We start from the raw sequence: 20,439 nt of genomic DNA on the forward strand, positions 1-20,439 counted from the left end.
TTCTCCAGGCAGGCTCTGCTGGCAGCCAGCGCTGAGGAGCGGCACGAGAGACTTGCTCCAGGTGCCAACACGTGCGGTGGGACAACGCTTCCCCGGAGGGACGGGGCCTCCCCATGGGAACATACAGAAGAGCCAGTGGGGACCCAACTTGGAGAAAACAGAAAACAAGTAGAGGAGTCTGAGAGGAAGGCTGCTACAGTCTCAGACCAAATACGATTTTGGACCCTGCAATAAGTTACAGACCACTGGAAGAATTTGAAGATATGGTGGTATAATCAATGCTTCCCAGCAAGGCTGTACTTTCAAACTGGCAGCTGGCCAAAATTTTCATGTTTGGATTCCAAGCAATTGTTTTTCAAGAGATTAGGAGTCAAATAATTAGTGACATAAAATGCCCCAAATTCTGCTTAATAAAGCAGACAATCGACTGTGGTGCAGGAGGTTATGAGCAAATTGATCTCCTTTCTCCAGTGCAGAAGTGCAGCTGTGCTGCCCGAGAGAACAGACCAGACAGGATGGGGGGAATACCGATGATCAAAACAAATTACAGCAAGGGGAACAATATTCACGCTGGATAAGAATAAAGAAGTACTTGTTCTGCAGCCCTGAGGAGGGTTAGGAAGTCAAGGCAACTGGTAAGAGAGCAGAAGTAATGGTGTGGCTTTCAGAGCACCACATATTTTCACTTATGAGAAGCTCTCCATAGCATCGCTGCAGTTCAAGTACTTTTTGCATAGGACAAAAAAAAAGCATCCATTGGCCTCAGGTACGCATTAAGACATGGGAACCAAGTTTATAAAAGAATTGAGCCGTTTCTGCAATTGCAATGATCCCTCCTCCTTCTATTGTTAGAGCTGGTAAAATGAATATTGTGGGTTTTGCCTCCATAAAGAGTTCAAACAAAACAATAGTATCTCAAAACATTGTAGTGGGAAAAAAAAAAAAAAGAAAAAAGAGAAAAAAAAAGTAGAATTATTGACCACTTCCTCTAGACTGTAAAGCATTTGGGAACAAATATCTGAGCCAGAAGGGAAAAAGGAAGACTAATCGGCACAACCGTGATGAAGAACCCCAGCGACCACTATTTCCTTCCTTTTCACCTCACTTAGCATCCCAGTATTTCCACTTACAACAGGCGTACGCCTAAGGCGAAGGCTAACTTCAGAGTAAACTCAGCCTAAAGAAGTCCTAAAGCAATCAATAGCTCCAGGAGCTAAGATGGAAGATCAGGTTTGTGTAAAGATGTCAACAGCATTGCAAGCAGGAGCCCAAAGACAACTAGGATGGCATTGTCACAGACGGGTCAGGGCTGCCATCGCGCTGGGACCCTCAGACGCTGCCCTTGCAGCGAACACCGACCACGTGCCGATGCACAGCTTATTCAGCCTGACAGGTGCTGAGTGGAAACAGAATTATCACGAGACGAACAAAAGTTGAGACAATTTCTCAAATCTCATTTGACAGGCAGTACCTTCCCCAAACTGGAAGTTTTGAAGGGTCTTTTCTCCCGAAGAAACGAAAATCTGGGGACAATGATTTCATTTTGGCTAGAATTTATAATTATAAAATGCAAGTGCAGACCAGTGCTCCTGTGACACTTCATGATGACATTGAGAAACACCAGAGTCTTTAGCAACAAGTGAGCAGCACTGCTGGGAGTTCAAAAGGCATATTTCACCAATTCTGTCAGCAATAAATTGAGATCCTGAAGGTGGAGAAACAGCTGAAGATTTCAGTAGGATGATACTGGCAGCAGATGCCTTTGATGACCAAGCATAATAAATAGTCCAAAAGAAATTAAGCAGAAGACAAGCACGGAGACAGATTTGTTACCTGTTACCTACAGGGGGGGGAAAAAAAAATCCATTCTAACTTTTCAATATGAATGATTTCTTGGTCCGAGACAGGATATTTTGTACCTTTGCAAAATATGTTAGGTTAGAGATAAATCAATGTCCTGTTATCTAAGCCAGATCTGAAGCTGCTTCATACTGAAATTCTAGGTAAGTTATCTGTCATTAGAAAGTCCACTGATGGGTGAAAGACATGGTGATTTATGTTTCATTATTAGCCCTGCCTTCGTCCCATCCCTAATAGGTACTTTTGTTTCACAGATGGATACGTTAGGCCAACCACGGATTTGAAGATGGAGCCATTTGCAGATGAGGTGATAAGAGGGCATTTGAGCGTGCAAGGACTATCAGGACAGTGCTGGAGGTCGGTGTTGGGCTGAGGGTCCGAGACCTGCAGCCGTTCCACGTACATCGCCTACTGGAACAGTCTCTGAACTTACCTAATCCTCAACTTTGCTTGCAGCCAAAGCACTATGTTCTACACCGAAAGACAGCTAAGCAGCATGGATGGTCATCAGAATACAATCCTGGAGCAAAACAGTGACCCATGCCGGTATTGAAGACAAACCCTACACATCAGCATCCCAACACAACTGATTCCTGACTAATACACGTAACTCAGAGTACTTCGCTTCAAAGACCATCATGCTTTTGCAGCCATACTGCCCAAGTTGCAATATTTGGGAGCATCAGTGGCAGGCTGCCTTTGTTTTAAAAAATAATATATTAGAAGAGGAAACTCCTCTGCCAGGAGTCACTCACGCAAGGGGAAGTCTGCCCTTGTCTGAGGTTGGCCATCGGCAATGAAAAGGATAAGTATACACTAACAGGGAAGGTCTCCGATGCTCCATCCATACAAGGAAGTCTCACATCAAGCACCTAGTCACATCTGCTCAGACGTGGAAGAAAAGGAGACTTTACACTGATCTTGTAGGCCCATCACTGACAGTTTCAAAATCAACAGGCTTGGTTTGCTTGTGTACATGTTTACTTACTGGCAGACAGAAAGCTATAAATATTCAATAAGGCAACATATCAGCACAAAAAAGTTACTGTTTCCCAATAAGCCAACTGAAAGCAAGCACTCCTGTTTGACAAGGCAAAACAACTCGTTAGACTCCCCGGGATCCATCCGATCGGGCCGCCAAAGGTGCTAAGCTGCAGGAAATTCTGCTGCTGAAGTATCTGACGTGAAATACACTTCAGAGGCCACCTAGGTTATGTGTTTTGGCCGTAGCCACAACACTTCAAAGGTGGACAGTTCTTCACATAAACAAACTTGGATCACTTAAAGCCTTTTTCCCACCATTTTCCCTTTTTGTTTTTCCCCCAGACAGATGAACCCAAAACCTAGGTTGTAAAGGGAAGTTGATTGTTAGTAGAGCACATCAGGAAGCTTCAAGAATACCATGTTATCTGAAATTATTTAACAGGTAAAACATACGGCAATAGTATATGGAATTCGTATTATTTTCGGTTCTTTTCTTGAGCATTTCCCCTTTGACAAGAAGGTTCAATAAACCCTAAATTGTAAACCCCGCCACTATTCTCCATGGTGCAACTTTCAGCTTGCAGCAAACCCAACTCTACCTAATGGCAAGTGGTCTATGGCTAATCCCAACCAGAGAGACACATCTGAAAGTCTAAAAACGCCTTCATTATTCCTCTCTCAGAAGCAGAATTTCAGACCAGGGTGGGGGTTGTTTTGTTTTGTTTTATTTGGGGGGCTTAAGTGTTGGATGGTTCATCCAGGAATTTATTCCGAAGCTGTTTCCATCTCTCAGTACAGCAGAAGGAACCAGCACTGACCTCCCAAGAGAAGCAGGAGGAAAGTCAATTGCTTCCATAGCAACCAACGTACTGAACTGCCACGACTCTCTTCTGCAATTAGGGCTGATCACAACGATTTCCCATTCCCTTCAGGTCAGTGGGCTTGATAATGCTGGGACAACCACAAGATTCAACAGTAAAACCATTTGTCAGGCCATAGACGGTTTGATTATTCCCTTGCCTTCCTCCCAATTCATCACTGTCCAACATGACAGAGGTTGGACAAGGATCCTGCTGGCTGGTTTTCTTTGGGGTTTTGTGGGGTTTTTTGGCTCACTGCCTATATTTTCACCATGAAAAATCAGAGTACAACGCTGTTTCATGCACTGCCTGTCAAAGGGCTTTTCCTAACACCTGAGAAATGTTTTGTTGTGTTTAAGAGTGTGGTTTGTGTAAAATGAAAAATACACATTTTACATGATGAAAAGAAAGAAGCAGCAGCAGCAAGCAGATGTCAACCTCAACAATTCTTTAACCAAAGAAAGAGAAAAAGGAGCGATGAGATGAACATAAACAACGCTGCGATGGTAAATCACCCTTCACTGTTCGTGGCGGCGGCACCGCTGTGGTACCTAACTCAATCAGGGATGGAAACAGATGCCTGCCAGCCTAATGTGGAACAAGCAAACATCCCCTGACCAGACATTTAAGATTTGTGTCCCAAAATTTCTGAAGAAGAATTTAATCAAATTAAAAGATAATGTCATAACATCCCCAGCCTTTGAAACATAACGACAAGGTAATAAATCACGCAAAATGCAACTGCAAACATTGATCTAAGACAAAAGGCAATTACCTGAAAGCACCATCCATCTCAGACTGTTCCCAATAGGTTTCCTGAGCACTTTTAAGTCAAAACATGTTTTAGCTACCATGCTAAAAACAAAAAGCAGTTCAAAGAAAGATGCCCTCATGATACACAACTAAGCAGAACCAAGAAGCCAGGACACCATTCACTACACAAGCAGTGCCACCAGGCAGAAGGAGTGAGGTGTGATAAATTTGGGGAAAAAACAATTACACATTCAACTGTGAATCACCAGACCGTTACAGAAAAGGTTTAACAGTTGAACAACAGAGGTCTGAAGGTCAACTCCTGTTGTTCCATGCTATCCCAACTTAAAGAGCGATGATGGCCATGCAGGTGTCATCCCCGAGCTGTCCCACTGTCTTAGAAAGTTTGACAAGAAGGAAAATGCAAACTTCTCTGCCAAACAGTGCCTGCAGGATTGGAGCAGGCAGGGAGGGAGGATAGATCAAACTCCTTTCAGATCCTCCTTATAAAGTCACCACTAAGTCAAGAAACAAGGAACAACTCCTTCTCCACCACAGACACTCCAAGTCAAAAAGGGCTTGACTGAACTCTAAATGACCACTGCAATCACAAAAACTTTTACAGAAATATATTTCTGATAGAAATGGGTTTCTCAAAGCCACGAAACAGCTTTTTTGTCATCATCTTAAATGCAACAACTATAAAATGTGGGCCAATTTCTGCTTTCACTTAAATAGATTAAATTCATCTTACAGAATTTAATGGCCTTCTTTGGCAAAACAAAGAAGAGAGTTCCAAAAAAAATTTTCTATCAAGCTTAAAGCTTACTATGCCCTTCCTATTAGAACTTCCCTCAAAAGAGACTAGCCACCTGATTCTCCTTTTTCCTTCCTCAAAGTTAAAATGTCTGGAGCGCATCACCTCGCACACCGATTCACCCTGCAAGATGTCAAAAGCAGTAATTCCCTGCAGCGGCACGAGAGGCCGAGCGGTGGCACGGTGGTTGCTCAGGAAACCACCTCCCTGGAATGTGCTGAAATTTGCCTGAAGCCTCAAAATAAACATTTTAGCATTGAGCAAAAATTCATCTCTAGGCATCTCAAATTGAAATAATAATTTCTATATGCAGAGTAGATAATGTTCTCTCCTCGTTGCTATTTAGTGTTTTAAACTGCCTTTAAGTGTATAATTAATTACATTACTTGTCAGGGATCACTTTACAAACCACTCCACCTCCACTCAATTGCTAGGCTCTAGCATATCTTCAGCCTTGGTTGTTGTTTTTTTTTTTCTTTCAACTCGTACCATCATTCCTGGAAACACTCAGGATTCAACACTGTGTGCTAACATCCTTCACAGGATGCACAGATTTTAGAAGAGGGTTAAAATAAGCCTCACACTGAAGAAAGGAGCTGTATTTCCTTGGAAAACTGATTACAGACAGTGCCTGCAGGCTTTGCTGCAGTCCAGAGTAGGACTCGGCCCCTCTTCCTCCACCTTCCCATCAGGAGCCAGACGCTATGCCCAGACTCTAAGTCCTTTGGTCCTTATGAGTTGTCCAGATCTTTGTTCCTTCTTTTCTTCTTTACACAAGGGTCCTTCCCCAGCCACCTACTTCTTTCCAAGGTCTCATCTCCTGAGCTCCTTTAATCCAGCCTTCTAGCCCAGGAAAACCTCCAGCCCTCATGTTACCGCTATTTTCACAGCAGGAACCATAAATCCAGGCAGGTGAAGCATAATCCATTTCTACCGTAGAAGATGAGCAAACATCCGTGGGACGACTGCTTGCCAGCACCTCGCTGCAGCTCTGAGCGGAGGGAAGAAGGGAGGAACTGCAGCATTGCAAGAGGAAAACTGTGTGTGCCACAAACTTCCTTCTACGGACAGCTTCAGAAACCCTTCCCCAACAGACTCCTCTGTTCCACCTCCACCTGCCTGTCTCACACTGCTAACACCAACCTGGCTGGGCCCTTCAGAAGCTGCAGTCCCTGGCTGCTTCCCAGCTGGACGAGGTCCTGGGCGCCAAGCATGCATGGACACAACGGAGGAGTGCTCCCCAGCAGCTCCCTGGGCACGCACAGTTTAGCAATCTGAAGCAACCTGAACCCCCTAATCTGAAGTTTCTACCATTACTCCAAGGTAGTGCTGCTCACTAGCACGTACTATGACAACTCTCTTCCTTGGTCTCACTTTTTTTCTTTCCTTAATGCTGCTTCATGTTTCTTTAATGATACTTCAAGGCAGTAGGAAACTCCACTTTTCCTTTCAGATCGCTACACTATCAGCAAGAGAAGGAGATCAAAAGGGAAAAAAAAAAAATCGTAGATCCCATTGTCAGAGCCCACTCCTGGGCTTGGCAGGAGTCCTGCCCTTCAAAACACCCTGGTGAGAGAAGCTAGGGCAGGGCACACGTGCAGGCACGCCTGCAAGACGTAACGCAAGACATGGGAACGTGGAATTTAAGCTTTTTAAGCCAAATTTACAATTCAATTATAATTCTCTGTGGATGCAATCATAATAAGTTTATAATTATTAACAATTATAAACACGACAGTAGAAGCTATTTAGTTAGAAGAAGAAAGGACTGCAACAGCAAAATTTGAATTGTAATTCATGATGACTGAAAAAGAAGGAGCACTTTTCACAGCAACTATGGCCTCAAACGAGGCATTTCCAAGTACAGGGGCTGTCTTTTTTTCTAAGACAACTCCTCTTTCCAACACAATACATCAAAGAAAGCCCACATTCAAAATTTGGACAACATTCAATTAATTCCTCCAATTGTGAATACTCTATAAGCTCACCATCCACCGAAATAAATGATAGCCTGATTTCAGAGAATCATTTATTAATATGACCTTTTCTATAGTAGCTATAGATTTAAGAGGAAGATGTCACATATTTACATGCCATTTCAAAACACCTGACATCCTTTTACCCCATCCTAGGCCTATGCTGAATATGGGCCCCTTTGATTCATAAACTAGGGAAAACCAGGGAAGGAAACTGGAGAATTCAGCAAAAAATCCATTGAAACACTTGCTGCTGCTTTAAGACGGTGGCGGTCCCAGCCTCCTCCAAGGGCAGTACCTCCGCAGCCTCCAGCCCTCCCCAGGTTGCCACTTCCAAGTTAGGAAGAATCTGGGAAATGATACCGAGTTGGCGGCGAGACGCAGCTATATAAAGATTTAACGGCACTCACACATCTGCATGAGGTCTGTCTGGGCTTGAAGGTATTTATGCAACTGCCTGCCCGAACCGTCAGACGCACACGGGGTTAAGCCAGGGAGGGACACGACCCACTTCTATTTATGTTTCAACCAGAGGCCTCTAGTAAGATGTATACTTTTAAGAGCAGTTACTACAGGATACATAAATTAGAAGATATTTCTTTAAAAAAACAAAAACAACCCCCCCAAAAACCCCCAAAATAATATTCTTGGATGCAGGTAAACAAAATTCCATAGTTTCACATTAGTTGATTTAGTGATATTTCTGAAATCCGGTTTTATTCCAGCCTCTCTGAAGACCAGCATTAAAAATTAAATTTGAAGTAGTATGTTTATTGGATCATTTTTATCTTCTCAAAAGCAACTCTCTAGATCTTCCAAATTAGTCTGAGGGGAGAGCGGCCACACGCAAAATTGCAAGTAACAAACATAAATGGGTATCAATTAGAAACTAATACTTATTCAAGTTTCCAAGTCAATGAAACTTGGCTGGGGAAGGTCCAATCAACCATCTAGAAAAAGGAGCCGTACTACATTTAAAACCACTTCTGGGCTGAAATTGCCTGTTCTCCCTCTTTTAACGCAGAGCCTTTGCATGCAGCTTACCAGGGCAGTATGCATCAACGTCCAGTTTCTGTGCTGAAGAAAGTGTTGGTGAGCCAAGCTCAGACTCTGGGATTCGAGGGCTCTCAACAAACTTTGCTTTCCTCAAAGGGGCTAAGGAGAAGGAGGGAGAAAGAGAAAGAGAGGTCATGAGTAAGGGAAATAGCAAGCAACAGATGGAAGCACTTAACTAAACGACACTGTCAGACTCATATCAGGTTACCCTTTTTTTTTTTTTTTGGCCAGAAAAAAAAAATTATCTGCATTCTTTACAAAGGCGATGGCTCTTGTTAAAACTTTCAAACTGTACAGTCTTACTTTAAAGTGTGTGAGTACTGAGGCACATTCTTGATACTCTTAAACACTTCCTTTTTTCCTACTTTATTAAATTTTTTTTATAGGAAGCAAATGGGCCTGGATTCAGCAACCACAGAAGAGCTAAGATCATAGAGATGTACACAAAGCCCATCAGGGTTTAAGATAGTTAACTATAAATATATAACATGAATACAGAAATTCCATGTTCAGTAATTGTTTCCTTTGAACATAAAATTTCAATTTCAAAACATTCTGAATGTCTGACCAAACAGATTTGGTGTTCAACACAAAAGATCAGAGTAAAGCTAATGCTGTCCAAGACAAAAAACGAGCACTCCGCTTTTATCCTTGCAAATCCAGAAAAGATTCAAGAGACTTAAATAAAGAACAGGGAAAAGGTAAAACTGTCTGTAACAAAGCAGTATTGACCACTAATGCTACAGAAATGGGATTTTTCCACATTTTAACAGTCTGAATTCTAAAAGACACAAAGTTCTGTGAAACATTTGTTTGTAATAAAATAATTACATTTATTAAGAAGTTTTTAAACAGATATTCCTGCCAGACCAGAGAAATAGAACTAGTGAATAAGTTATACGCAGAGATTATTATATTACATTTCAAAGTTAAACTCACATGCCCATTAAAGTGAAAGGCTAATTTGAAAAGCCACTCTACAGACAGTATTGTGGGTCAGCATGCTTCATGCCTCTCTGATTCTCAGCGTAATAGCCTCGATTTACATAATTTATATTTATAGTTCTCTGTCCTGCAAATTAAATTTGGGATCTGAAACTAAAGATGGGGGGGATGTTTGCTCTCATGCATCTCCTGTAATAAATGCTCACCAGGTCAAATGATGACCTCTGAGGCAGCAATAAATCTCTTGCTTTTAAGGAGCCTGCACACAGCCAACATGGTTGGCCCTGCAGTTGGAAAAGGATTAGCAATTCCGATGATGAAGAACCAGAAAGACTACATACACACAACTAGCTGGCTCTCGCTAGCGGAGCCGGTACATAAATGATCACAGGAATTTTTAAAAGGAGGGTGTGGAAAACAGAGATAAGGGTTAGGGTATGTTTTTTCAATAGAAAGTCCCTGAGAAGCAGAATATAAGCAAGGAATCAGACCCCCCCTTCTCTGTACCAAAATAGGTGCTCAACTCCCTCCTGACTCTCTTCCCCCTAATGATCCGTCCTAGGAGACCCGACCTGGTGAGGAAAAAAAAGGTACTGTGCTACCATTTTGCACAAGAATATCCTGGATGACTATGAGATGTATTTACAGCACATTGCCCTCCAGAGTCCATAGGGGCTGGCGTAACACGAGCCGTGCCAGGGGAGAGGAATGCGAGGGACTGGCGGGAGATAAGGGCAGCTTGAAGCCCCCTTCTCCCCCCCGGCCCGGCCGCCATCCCACCGGCACGTGAAGCGCAGGGACGTGCAGCCCTGCTCAGACACACAACCTGACGCCAAACACCGCGAGCCAGTAGGCAATTGTATAGAACCCCCCAAGCCCCACACATGCATGCACAAGCACCCTGTCAGCTTGCAAATTGGCCAACACCAGTGAAAAAATTATTCACAGTAATGATCTTGTGCCAGATACTGATGTAATGAAAACACGTAAATATTGAGAAGATTATTACTATGGCATGAAAATTGTTTAGAATAATAATTCTGCACGGGCCAATCTACTAATATTTCATTTGTAATTGCAGTTTTAACAAATATGTTTATTTCAAATGTTTTACCACAGCCCCAGTAACAGTCATTTTGATAATATATATTAGAAATAGCTCATCTTTTCTTTATCGTTTCTGGCTAACGCTAGAACCATAAATCATCCAATGCGACACTTGGCAATGCTCATTTTGTTCTGAAATACAGAATACACATGGTTTTCATAGTTCAAGAGATGTTAATTACTGCAATGGGATTGTCACCAGAAGGTATTGCACTGAAGATTATTGGAGTTACTAACCCAAAGAGGAAGAAGAAATTTAAAAAACAAAGAGGGGGCTGATGATACCGACTATGCCGCTTTCTGTGCGGACTCAGAAGCCTGCAGAAGTTGCAGAACCTGCACGTTTCGATAGATCAGCACCTAAGGGGTCAACTCCCATCCGTAAGGAATGAATACAGCCATCTCCCATTTCAGCATGGGTTTTATTTCTGCATCTCTTCTGGATCTTCTTTACTCCTCACTGAGGAGTTGACCCCATTGCCCGATTAATTCCTGCCTTCTCCAAACAACTGACCTACGACAGCAGAAGTGATCAGCTCGTAGATTCAACAAGCTGATCCACCAATTTTTCTTTTGAGGGCAATGAAGAACTTCATGTTAACGTGGTGAATTCTCAATGTACTGCAAGTTTAGTCATACACGTCATTTTACAATGTTCATGTTTTTGCTCCCTAAAAAGCATGACTTAAGTCTTAAAAATGCATGTTACCACCAGACAAGATACGCTATGTCAACACGACTTAAAGACAACAGTTTACTTTAAAAGGCTCAAGTCAATACAATCTTCTCAGTGTAACTGCAGATCAGGAAAAAGCCACAGAGCAATAGTTTCTTTAATTCAGATATTCTGAACCTGAAAAAGACAAAAAGCCATCCTAACTCATATGTAACCCGATTACATGAAAGTAGGATTTTCACGTAAAAGAATTAAGCACTCCTGACTCCTGTCCAGACAAAGATTATCCTGACAGATTCATGTTTGGGCATTAGTTTTCTACTGGAATAAGTAACAAATGGAAATGCCATATATTCAGAAATCTCTTTTGCCATTTTTTAGCCGAATGTTAAAGCATAACATTGATCTTTTTATAAAAGTGACTTTCCACACACAACAGTTTGCCTAGGTCCTGAACATCCTCCTGTGAGCACAGGCAAATCTTATGATCAAAGTCATGGGATGAGCATTTGGCACACGCTATAAAAACTAACAAAAGCATGAAAAAAATATTTGAAGTATTCTATACCTGCCTCAGTCCTTTACGCCTCTTATTTCTGTAAGATTTTCTGTACGAAACAGACCGACTCTAGGCATTAAACAGCATCGAAATAGCCTTTCCTGTTACACAACTGCAAGTTTTTGAGCAGAGGACAGTATTCCTTCCAAAAATACTGGAAAAAAGGATGTTTGCAAGAACCAGTTATAAAAATACAATTAATTCAGTGAAGATGTCAGTAATTAGTAGCGCTCTTTCTAGAACTGCAAAATGCACATTTAACTCAGAAAAATGTACTGATCACGAGTAGCCTAAAGTCACAACCTCGTCACTCGGGTCCCACCGCCCGTTCACTGCTGACAGCAGCAGCCCGTGCTGTACGTACACCCAACGGGCCGGTCCTGCTCCCAAGGGCTCAATGACAAACAACACTGGCGTCATATAGGAACTGACTTGCTACTACTAATGTAGGAACTTAAATTTAAATAGCTAGAGAAGTTATTTAAAACAAATACTGCACATTTTGGGGGCTAGTTCCTGCAGTTCTTCGCCAGATTAATCCCCATCGGTATCCAAGCCAGTAGAGCAAAACTGAAAATCCTTCCTTCAGTGCAAATAAAATTCTCATTTGACTTTGACAGCAACTTTTCCTGCGCAAGGAAAGCAATGCTAATTCTGGGGGAGGAATTAACCACGTAATGCAAAACAATTACCAGGGCACACATTCAGAAAGTTTAATTAGATGGCTCATTTATGACACTTGCTGCAGCAGGTGGTCTATCTTCCAGTGTGGACAAAGACAGAAATTATTTCTTTCTCGGTTTTCACGCTAATTCTTCTTAATATCCACACAGACACTGGAAGTACTATGCTGTCACCAATGACTGAAGTCTTGAAAACAGACAGGAATATAAAACAGTTTAAAAACTGTATATAACATATTTTTTGGAAAAGTATACGTTTGAGAGAAACTGTCCTCCTAAAAAGGAAGAATTCTGTTATCTGGGTTTCGGGATTGCCTGTTGATTATTAACCTGTAGGCAGCTTCTTACAATAGAAGAGCCATACAACGGAAGACACAGTCAATAAAATCCAAAGCTGAGCCCCAACAATGCTTCTTCATCAGCGGAGATGGAGACGCTCCGTTTTCTTTCCTCTGATGACAGAAGAGAAATAACCTTGTCGCCTAACACTACAGCTAGGTGTGAATTCAAAAGCATACATACGCAAACATGTATTGAGAATAGATGCACAGGACTGCAATAAAGCCCTGTTAAACTAACACTAGGGAAAATATTTTATTAGAAGCTGCAATGTCAAGCAGTCTGCAGACTGGCTTTTTAAGAGTCTCTTTAGAAACAGAGATTCAGAGTGTGCCCACCTGAGGAACAGAAACCAAGAGCCCAATTCATAATACTCCTCAAACTTGTATGCCCATACTAGTCATTCCTGAAGCTCTCTTTCCAGAGGCTGGAACGAGCAGTACGGGAGAGCTGCGGGGCCCCTCCAACACAGAAAACGCTTCAAATACCAGGGGCTGCTGATGGTTTGTCCTTTTGTACATCCGCATAGAGCCCTGGGATCAGTTCTGGTGCTGTTTGTGACCAACGGCAAGCATCTAAGCTACTACCAAATAAAAATAAACCAAAGTAAAACCAGGATGTGTTTATTCTTTCAGAGTAATCATTTTATCTCTATTAGCATTGTGTTCTAGTTCGGTCTATTGAGCTTCCTAATTCTATTGCATTTTCTACATTACCATTTCATTGTCACGTAATTCATAGATGAGTTAGTATTTTAATTAAAAAAAAAAAAAAGGTTTTCTTTAGATTAAAAGGCATTGATAAAAGGAAATTATCATGGATTAGCAAAAGGCTTCATCTACTAAATTCAGTTTCAGCTCTGAAAGGAATGTTTCACTAAAAAAGGGTTATTAACATCTAATGACCTGATTGAACAAAGTGGTTTTTCAGGCAGTTATTTCAGTACATTTGAATTCATTCCACAGTTTGACTACAATATATATACCTATACCTTTCTTCGTGTGTGTGTGTGTATGCATGCACCCATAAAGATACACAAGAAACCAGTCTGTCTATGGACAAGGCAGATGCTGGAGGAAAGAGCAACTCTTTTTCTACAGCATGAACGATGGATTGACCATCCGAGGGGACCTGGGAGCCTCTCCTTGCATCGGCTCCTTACAAGCATTAGAGAAATGTACGTTATGGTGCCCTGAACCGCATTAGTGCAAACCACTACAGCTTTTTATTACACAAACTCACATACCTCATCGTTATAAATACAAACGCAGCGTGGCCACGCGCCTGAATTCTCTTGACTCGCTCCTATGAGGCAGGTCCCGAGCAGAGTCCAGCTGAGGAGCTCGGCTCACAATCAGCTTTTCTCCCCAGTTTTGTCCTCTCCCTGGCTTACACGCAAGTACAGCTGAATTGCAACTATGCTTTGAGCCTTCCATCTGCCAGAAGAGGATGAACTAATGAAATTTGCTATCTTTGTGTAAAAACACCAGTTTTATCACAGGCTGAAAGAGTGCCACGAATGATGAAAACAAGTGAACTGCTCTGTGTGCTGCACGCCCATCTCTTGCAACTGGTTCAGCTGCAGAGGAGCTGAATTGTGCACTTAAACATTGTATTTGTAAATATTGTAAGCACAACATTATAACATAAATTCTGTATGGAGAGAATGCAATCCCCCAAACGCACAAGCTTTTACAAAATCCTGCCCAAGTTATGCTGTGATGGGAAGAGCCAGAGGACCGGTCTGAAGAGCAAACTTTGGAAACTCGTATTTAAGGAGAGTAAAAGCGGGCGCTTTGCGCATCATCCCTTCCCCAGCTTTACTTAATAACGACGGCTGCCGTGCCAAAGGCTGATTCACGTGCTGGAAGCTGCCCAATGGCTACGTAATGCTGCGGAGAGTAGACTTTATTGAAGTCTCCCTCGTACTAAAATGTTTTAAGTGCTGCAGTGCTATTGATCCACGGAGCTCCTGGAACAAATAACTGTCAGATTCAACACAGCTGGACTACACCCAAAACATGAGAGATGTAGCTTTCATTGCTGCCTCTGGTCCCAAATGACTCTTTATTTTGCTGAGGTAAGAGGCGTAAAAAGAGAAAATTACAGACCACATGATTATTTTTGCTGTGGCACTAATATAGCAGCTATGTGTAATTAGGATTTTTAGGTATAAATAAAAAAAAAAATCATTAAAATAGTGAAATTACAGGTTAACATCTTTCTTCAGATAATCCAGCATTATTTTACAGAAACCACTCTGTAACAGTAACAGTTTTTTCCCTTCTGTTATTTGAGAGTATAAAAGCTTTTTAAATTACGTTTTAAAGCCTCTCTCCTTTCATCACACAGTTATCACAGCATTGTGGGTAGGGCAGAACATACAAGCAGCGAGAACAATGTGTTGTCTGGAAACATCACACTTGTTCCAAAACTTTCAGAAAACATGTTTAGTTTAGGAGATAAGGTCCTGAAACAAGAAAATTGAAGGAAATGAAAGTGGAAAGAGGAACAGAGCACAAAAAGCAGGAAGGGAGTCCAGTGAGCTGGTAATGGAAGAACAGCAAGGGAGAAGGAGAGTTAAAATAAGCAACTGTCAAAAGCTGTCTTAATTTAAAAATTCTTCCTTAAACTATAAGGAGTCTGTAACATGAAGGTTCTGCCTAATACTGCTTCTGAAAATGTTTTTTGTAAAAATGAGGAACAACCTTCTCCGGAGGAGTGGATTCCGTGATCCTGTGGGACCACAGAGACCTGCTCGAAAATTATTTCGCCCTCTCTGTGTCTCTCCAGATGAACAGTTCTGTACAAGGCACAGAAAACAGTATCAGGCCATAGCAGTAATGTTACCAAACGGTGTTCAGGGACATCAGAAAGGAGTCTTCTAGAAAAGTATTTTAATTAAATCAAATTATAACTCCTCTTACTTAAATTATTACAGCCTCTCTCAAATAAAAACAAATACTTGATCAAATCACCTTCTGTACGAACAGACACTCCTAATCCATTTTCAAGGGGGAAAATAACTTGGTTTAGAAAGGCTTACATGTATTTTCAATACATACAGAATAAAATAATACAGATTTCTGTGTGAAAAGCTGAATAATGGTTAGTACAATGATGTTTGCAATAAATTTGCGTATTCAGAAAGAAAATAATTTCCCCTAAAATACTAACCTGTATGCAGGCTGCACTTCCAGAAAAAAATTTTAGCTCAATTTCCATTTTGCTTATTACTATGCAACGATTTTCTGTCATTTAGAGCAAATGGAACAGCAATTTGTTATCAAACTTATCACTGCTGGAGACAACAGACAGCAAAGCAGCCCTCCCCTGGGTCAGCCCAAATGTTTTTGGTTTAGGTTAGACCAGTCAGAGCATCCCAGCGTGAATCTGTTGAGCAGCTGTTGCCTAGAATACTCTGGCAAGCCTTTAGGAAGAAAGTTGCTCCTATTAATGATCCCAGAAAGAAAAAAACCCTCCCTCTTTCCCTGTAGATAAGTTTATTTCCAACGTGGGCTGCCAAAAAGTCTTTATCCCCGTAGGGGAGACAGCTCTGAGGAGAAGCAAGTTATTTAATTAACATATAGACATGGCAGGAGGAGGATATGGTACTTTCATCTTTCCATTCCAACTTGGCAAATTGTTTTTGACTCCTTGGAGCTGTGTCACAGTAGTAGACTTCTCCACGTCATTTCCCATCTAAAATTCTTCTTTTCAGCATCTTCTGAAGTCTTTTAAAATTGCCTCTTTTAGTAGAAATTCCTCATGTGTGACTCAAGGTAGAAACTTGTGTATAAGAGGAGGAGGATGAAAGAAGAGAAAGGAAGTCAGCATCACTTGATCCAGCTTTCCAAGTCATCTTTTTATGAAAATAAGCAATTCACCCACTGATATTTTTCATAAATTTCTGTTGCAGTCAGTTTTCCTTTTCAAGTTTCAGACTTTGGTTATAAAAAGAAAACAGAGTGAACGAAGACCTGGGACTACAGGATGGAATCACATCATCAAAATTTTTAGCTTATGTAAGGTCTGCTCAAATACCCAAAGAATCTTCCCAAATGGCAGAAACGGGATGGGGCAGAGCTGGAGGGGAAAGCATTCCTCACCCCCCTCACATCCCTCTTCCCAACAGTTTTATTTCATTAAATGTTAAATTTAAAACAGATGAGAGGAGAATGCAACAAAACATGAGTGCTGAATCGCGTTATTCCCATTCAATCTCCTACTATCCTGGAGTTCTTCTTTCAGCAATTCAGTGACTCAAATATTGCACTGGCACTAAAAATGAGAAAAACTTTCAAAAAAAGACCTGGATATACTGAAAAGAACATTTATTCTAAAGAAAGCAGCAAAGAGCCTGGGCACTTTAATCAAATTATAGGTAACCTCGTTATTTCGCTCTTTAGAAAGAAACCATTTCACCATTTTCTAAACATAAAGCCTGACTCATCAAAACACAGTGCTCAGATTTCAAGGTAAACTTTCATGAGAGAAATTAGAAATTAAACAAACAGCTACACATTTTCCTCTTTTCTGTATGAAGCTGATTGTAAGACAGATCTTGGGGAAAAAATGCCTGGTTGCTACAGTGTCCCCAACAAGGGGCTGTTGTTTTATGGGGCTTTTTAAATTGTACATGTTGAACAGGTCAGGCTGTAGAAACCTGTCTGAACTTTTAACATAGCTTAATTCATCTCGACTCACTAGAAAAAAAGAAAATATATTTAACTGAAGATTCTTCCCACAGAAGAAAAGAGCAAGTGTAATATAACCACTTCCAAAATAAGGCTGATCTTCCTGGTAGCGTATGTCTTCCTCTTTTGTACAGCCCTTCTCTCCATTTTTATTTACACTGAGATTTGACTACAATAATACTTGAATCACAACGTGTAGCTGTGAAGCCACATTAAACTAGAAAGTGTTCAGAATCGCTGCCCTCCTACCCCATTACACCAACATTTTTTCTAGTGCTTGCGATGCTACAGGAGAGCTCAGGAGATGGTGTGTCTCTGCAAACTGCTGTCCTTCCCCTAAGAATGGGAGAGTCGGGTTCATTGAGCAACCTGTCTCTAGCAGCAAACACCAGACGCCCAGCAAAGAGCACGGAAAAGGGGACGATGAGAGCTCAGACGCCCAGCAAAGAGCACGGAAAAGGGGACGATGAGAGCTCTGTACAGTCTCTCACATGTTGCGATGCAGGGACTTTGAGCCAGAGTGTTATCCCCCAAAGCCCGCAACAAATTAATCTTCCATTAATATAACCAGTCACTTGTTGAGACAGATTTTCAGCATTCACAACACCTCGCAGCACAGCTTCCTGCAAATTAACTACACAGTTTGAAAAAAACGCTTCCCGGTTTTGCACTGCCGACCTCATTTCTGAAAACTCAGGGAAACTATCAACTTGGATTCCCCTCCGCACAGGCAATGACTCTTCCAAAGACATCCCGACAGACTGGGGGAGCCTAACGCCGCTAGGCAATGCTCACGTTAATTTATTCCTAATATATTCTGTTTATCCAGGTGAGCATTAACTCTGCCCTTCAGAGCACTTCCTATTCATTTGCTCCATACAGACATCAGGCCAACAGGTCTGTAGTTTCCCAGAGCTCCCTCGGAGCCCTTTCCAGCACTTTAAGCCCTAACAGCCACCTTTCAGCCGCCTGGTGTTAAGGCAGTTATAAACGAGAGGTTACACAGCAAAGACAGTCATTCAGCATCCTTGAACACCTCCTGGTCCTCACGCTTTGTCACAGTTCGTTTCTATGACCTGCTCTACCAGTGCTGCCGTCTGAGACAGACCCACTTCTCTGTCATTCTTTCTTTGCGGCGTTTGTACCTACGAGGTCGGTACCTGCTGCCTCTGCTAAGGCTGTGTGTGAGGTTGGGCTGTTCTGAATTCTAGTGCTCCCCTGGTATTATAGCAGTAAAAAAATTAAGAAGTGCACTAGGCTTGGAAGGGATCTGAAAAAGAACAACAAAAAGGAATTATTCACTCTAGACATTGCTGCAAGAAAGCTGTTTTAAGTATTTTACAAGCAGCCAAGAATGATCAAAGGTAGGCATCAAATTATATAGCCAAATTAGATTTGAACAGAAGCAGCAGGGGCCAAGGCCAGGAGTAAGCCTAAGTCACACATAAACAAAATCTAATTCATTCTCCCACCATATCCTTAAGATCATACCAAGACACTATAACCACGATAAGAGAGAAGGCTAAACTGTAAAATACCCTACCGTTCAAAGCCCAAGTAATCCCATGCTAAAGCACATATGAGACTAGATCCTGTTCGCTATACAATACCATTGTGTATGACCAGGACTATATAGCACACAAGGTAATATAAATTCATTACTTGATAACAGCATATAAAATGAAGGCAAAAGATGTGAATAGATAAGGTGATTTTATTTATGTGTCAGTCACTCAAATTTTGCTATGCTAAAACTAATTTAGTTGGTTTAGCTGATAAAGGCAGGCCTGTAATTACACTGACATGTATGCATAATTGTTCAGTTGATATGAAACTGAATTTAGGATCCATATTTCTTTGCTGGTAGGAGCTTCACAGAATACTGTATCCTCAAAATGAAGCTGCTTATCTGGCAAGACACGAGCCTGAATTAGCTGAACCTGTTTGTTAACACTTGAAAAACTATATTATGCTGTGTTTACAAGGTGTTTTTTTACCTAAGGAAATTGCTACCATTCAACCATGTTTAGTTTTCAGTAATTTATTCTTTGCTTTTAGAATTCTTTATTTACTTGTAGAAGTAAATGAGCTGTTAGAACTTTCTGTTTTGAGAAGCGATGACTGCTCATCAGCCTTTCCTTCTACAGAGGAACAGGGACAAGGAAACACGGCGTGCCTAAATGATTTAATTAAAACATCGAATGAACATGTGATTATTTGTGTGAACAGAGACGGTTAAAGCAGACCAGCTGGACCTGCCTCTGTCAACGACGCAGGCAGACAGAAGAGAGCAACGTTTCTCAGTGTAATGGGATTTAAGACCCAACAATCTCTACGAGACTTCGGTGGCACGTGCATCCTGCGACAGCAGCAAGATGTCCCACGAAGGACCAGGTCCTGTCCAGTCCTTTAAGTGAAAAATAATGTTAACTTTGCTGGGAAGGCAGTGCTCTCAGCACCCATTTCTAAGCCAAGGAAGCAACAGTCATGGCACGCAACAAGGCCAGTGACCTTTTATTGAAAGGAACACACCAATCTGGTGACTTTCCTTCAAAAAACATTTTCTCACTTACACCTATTCACTTCCATGACTGAGAAGGTAAAAAGAAAATTATAACAGGGGAAAAAAACCTGTATTCTCCTAAGCCTGGCTTCATCTTTGCAGAGAAAAACCTTGCAGAAATTCCAAGTTTCAACTTTCCACACCCTGCAAACGGTACCAAGCCAAGGAGCTGCACTCTTCATCACAGACACGCGGGACCACAACTCCCTCCACGACGCACCATCCATCCCTGGGTCTAAACATGCGTGGTGGCTGGCTAATGTTACAAAATACAGCCACAGGTGCCATTTGTGTGCCTGAGATAAGAATCAAGCTCCATTAGGGCCAGATATTTTACAGCAGGGGAAAAAAAAAAAAAAAAAAGAAATTAAAAATCAGTCTGTAATGCAAGAGCAATGCTTGGTCCAGCTCTGACAGCTGATGGACTGCGGGTGACACCGGGCACGGCTGCTGCTCCTTCTTCTTCTGCTGAGCGATTTTCCTACCCATCACAGAAATTTTAAAGTAGGGCGTTACAATGAAAGGATCAAACGTCCCCTTGTTCCTCTGTAAGCTCCTGAGCAT

General features: G+C 41.7%; 1 protein-coding gene across 10 annotated transcripts in view; it reads right to left on the bottom strand.

Annotated features, from left to right (window-relative positions):
* TANC2 (tetratricopeptide repeat, ankyrin repeat and coiled-coil containing 2) overlaps window positions 1-20,439 on the bottom strand; it is a 252,991-nt gene that overhangs the window by 117,256 nt on the left and 115,296 nt on the right. For 9 of the 10 annotated variants that reach the window (XM_072886245.1, XM_072886241.1, XM_072886242.1 and 6 more), the window contains one exon: window positions 8,295-8,405. The exons of the other annotated variant lie outside the window; for it this stretch is intronic. In XM_072886245.1, coding sequence (XP_072742346.1) covers window positions 8,295-8,405 — 111 coding nt within the window. The remainder of the gene's footprint in view (window positions 1-8,294; window positions 8,406-20,439) is intronic. 10 annotated transcript variants of the gene reach the window in all.

The sequence above is a fragment of the Ciconia boyciana genome, chromosome 22 (assembly GCF_034638445.1).
Source record: "Ciconia boyciana chromosome 22, ASM3463844v1, whole genome shotgun sequence".
Taxonomy (NCBI): domain Eukaryota; kingdom Metazoa; phylum Chordata; class Aves; order Ciconiiformes; family Ciconiidae; genus Ciconia; species Ciconia boyciana.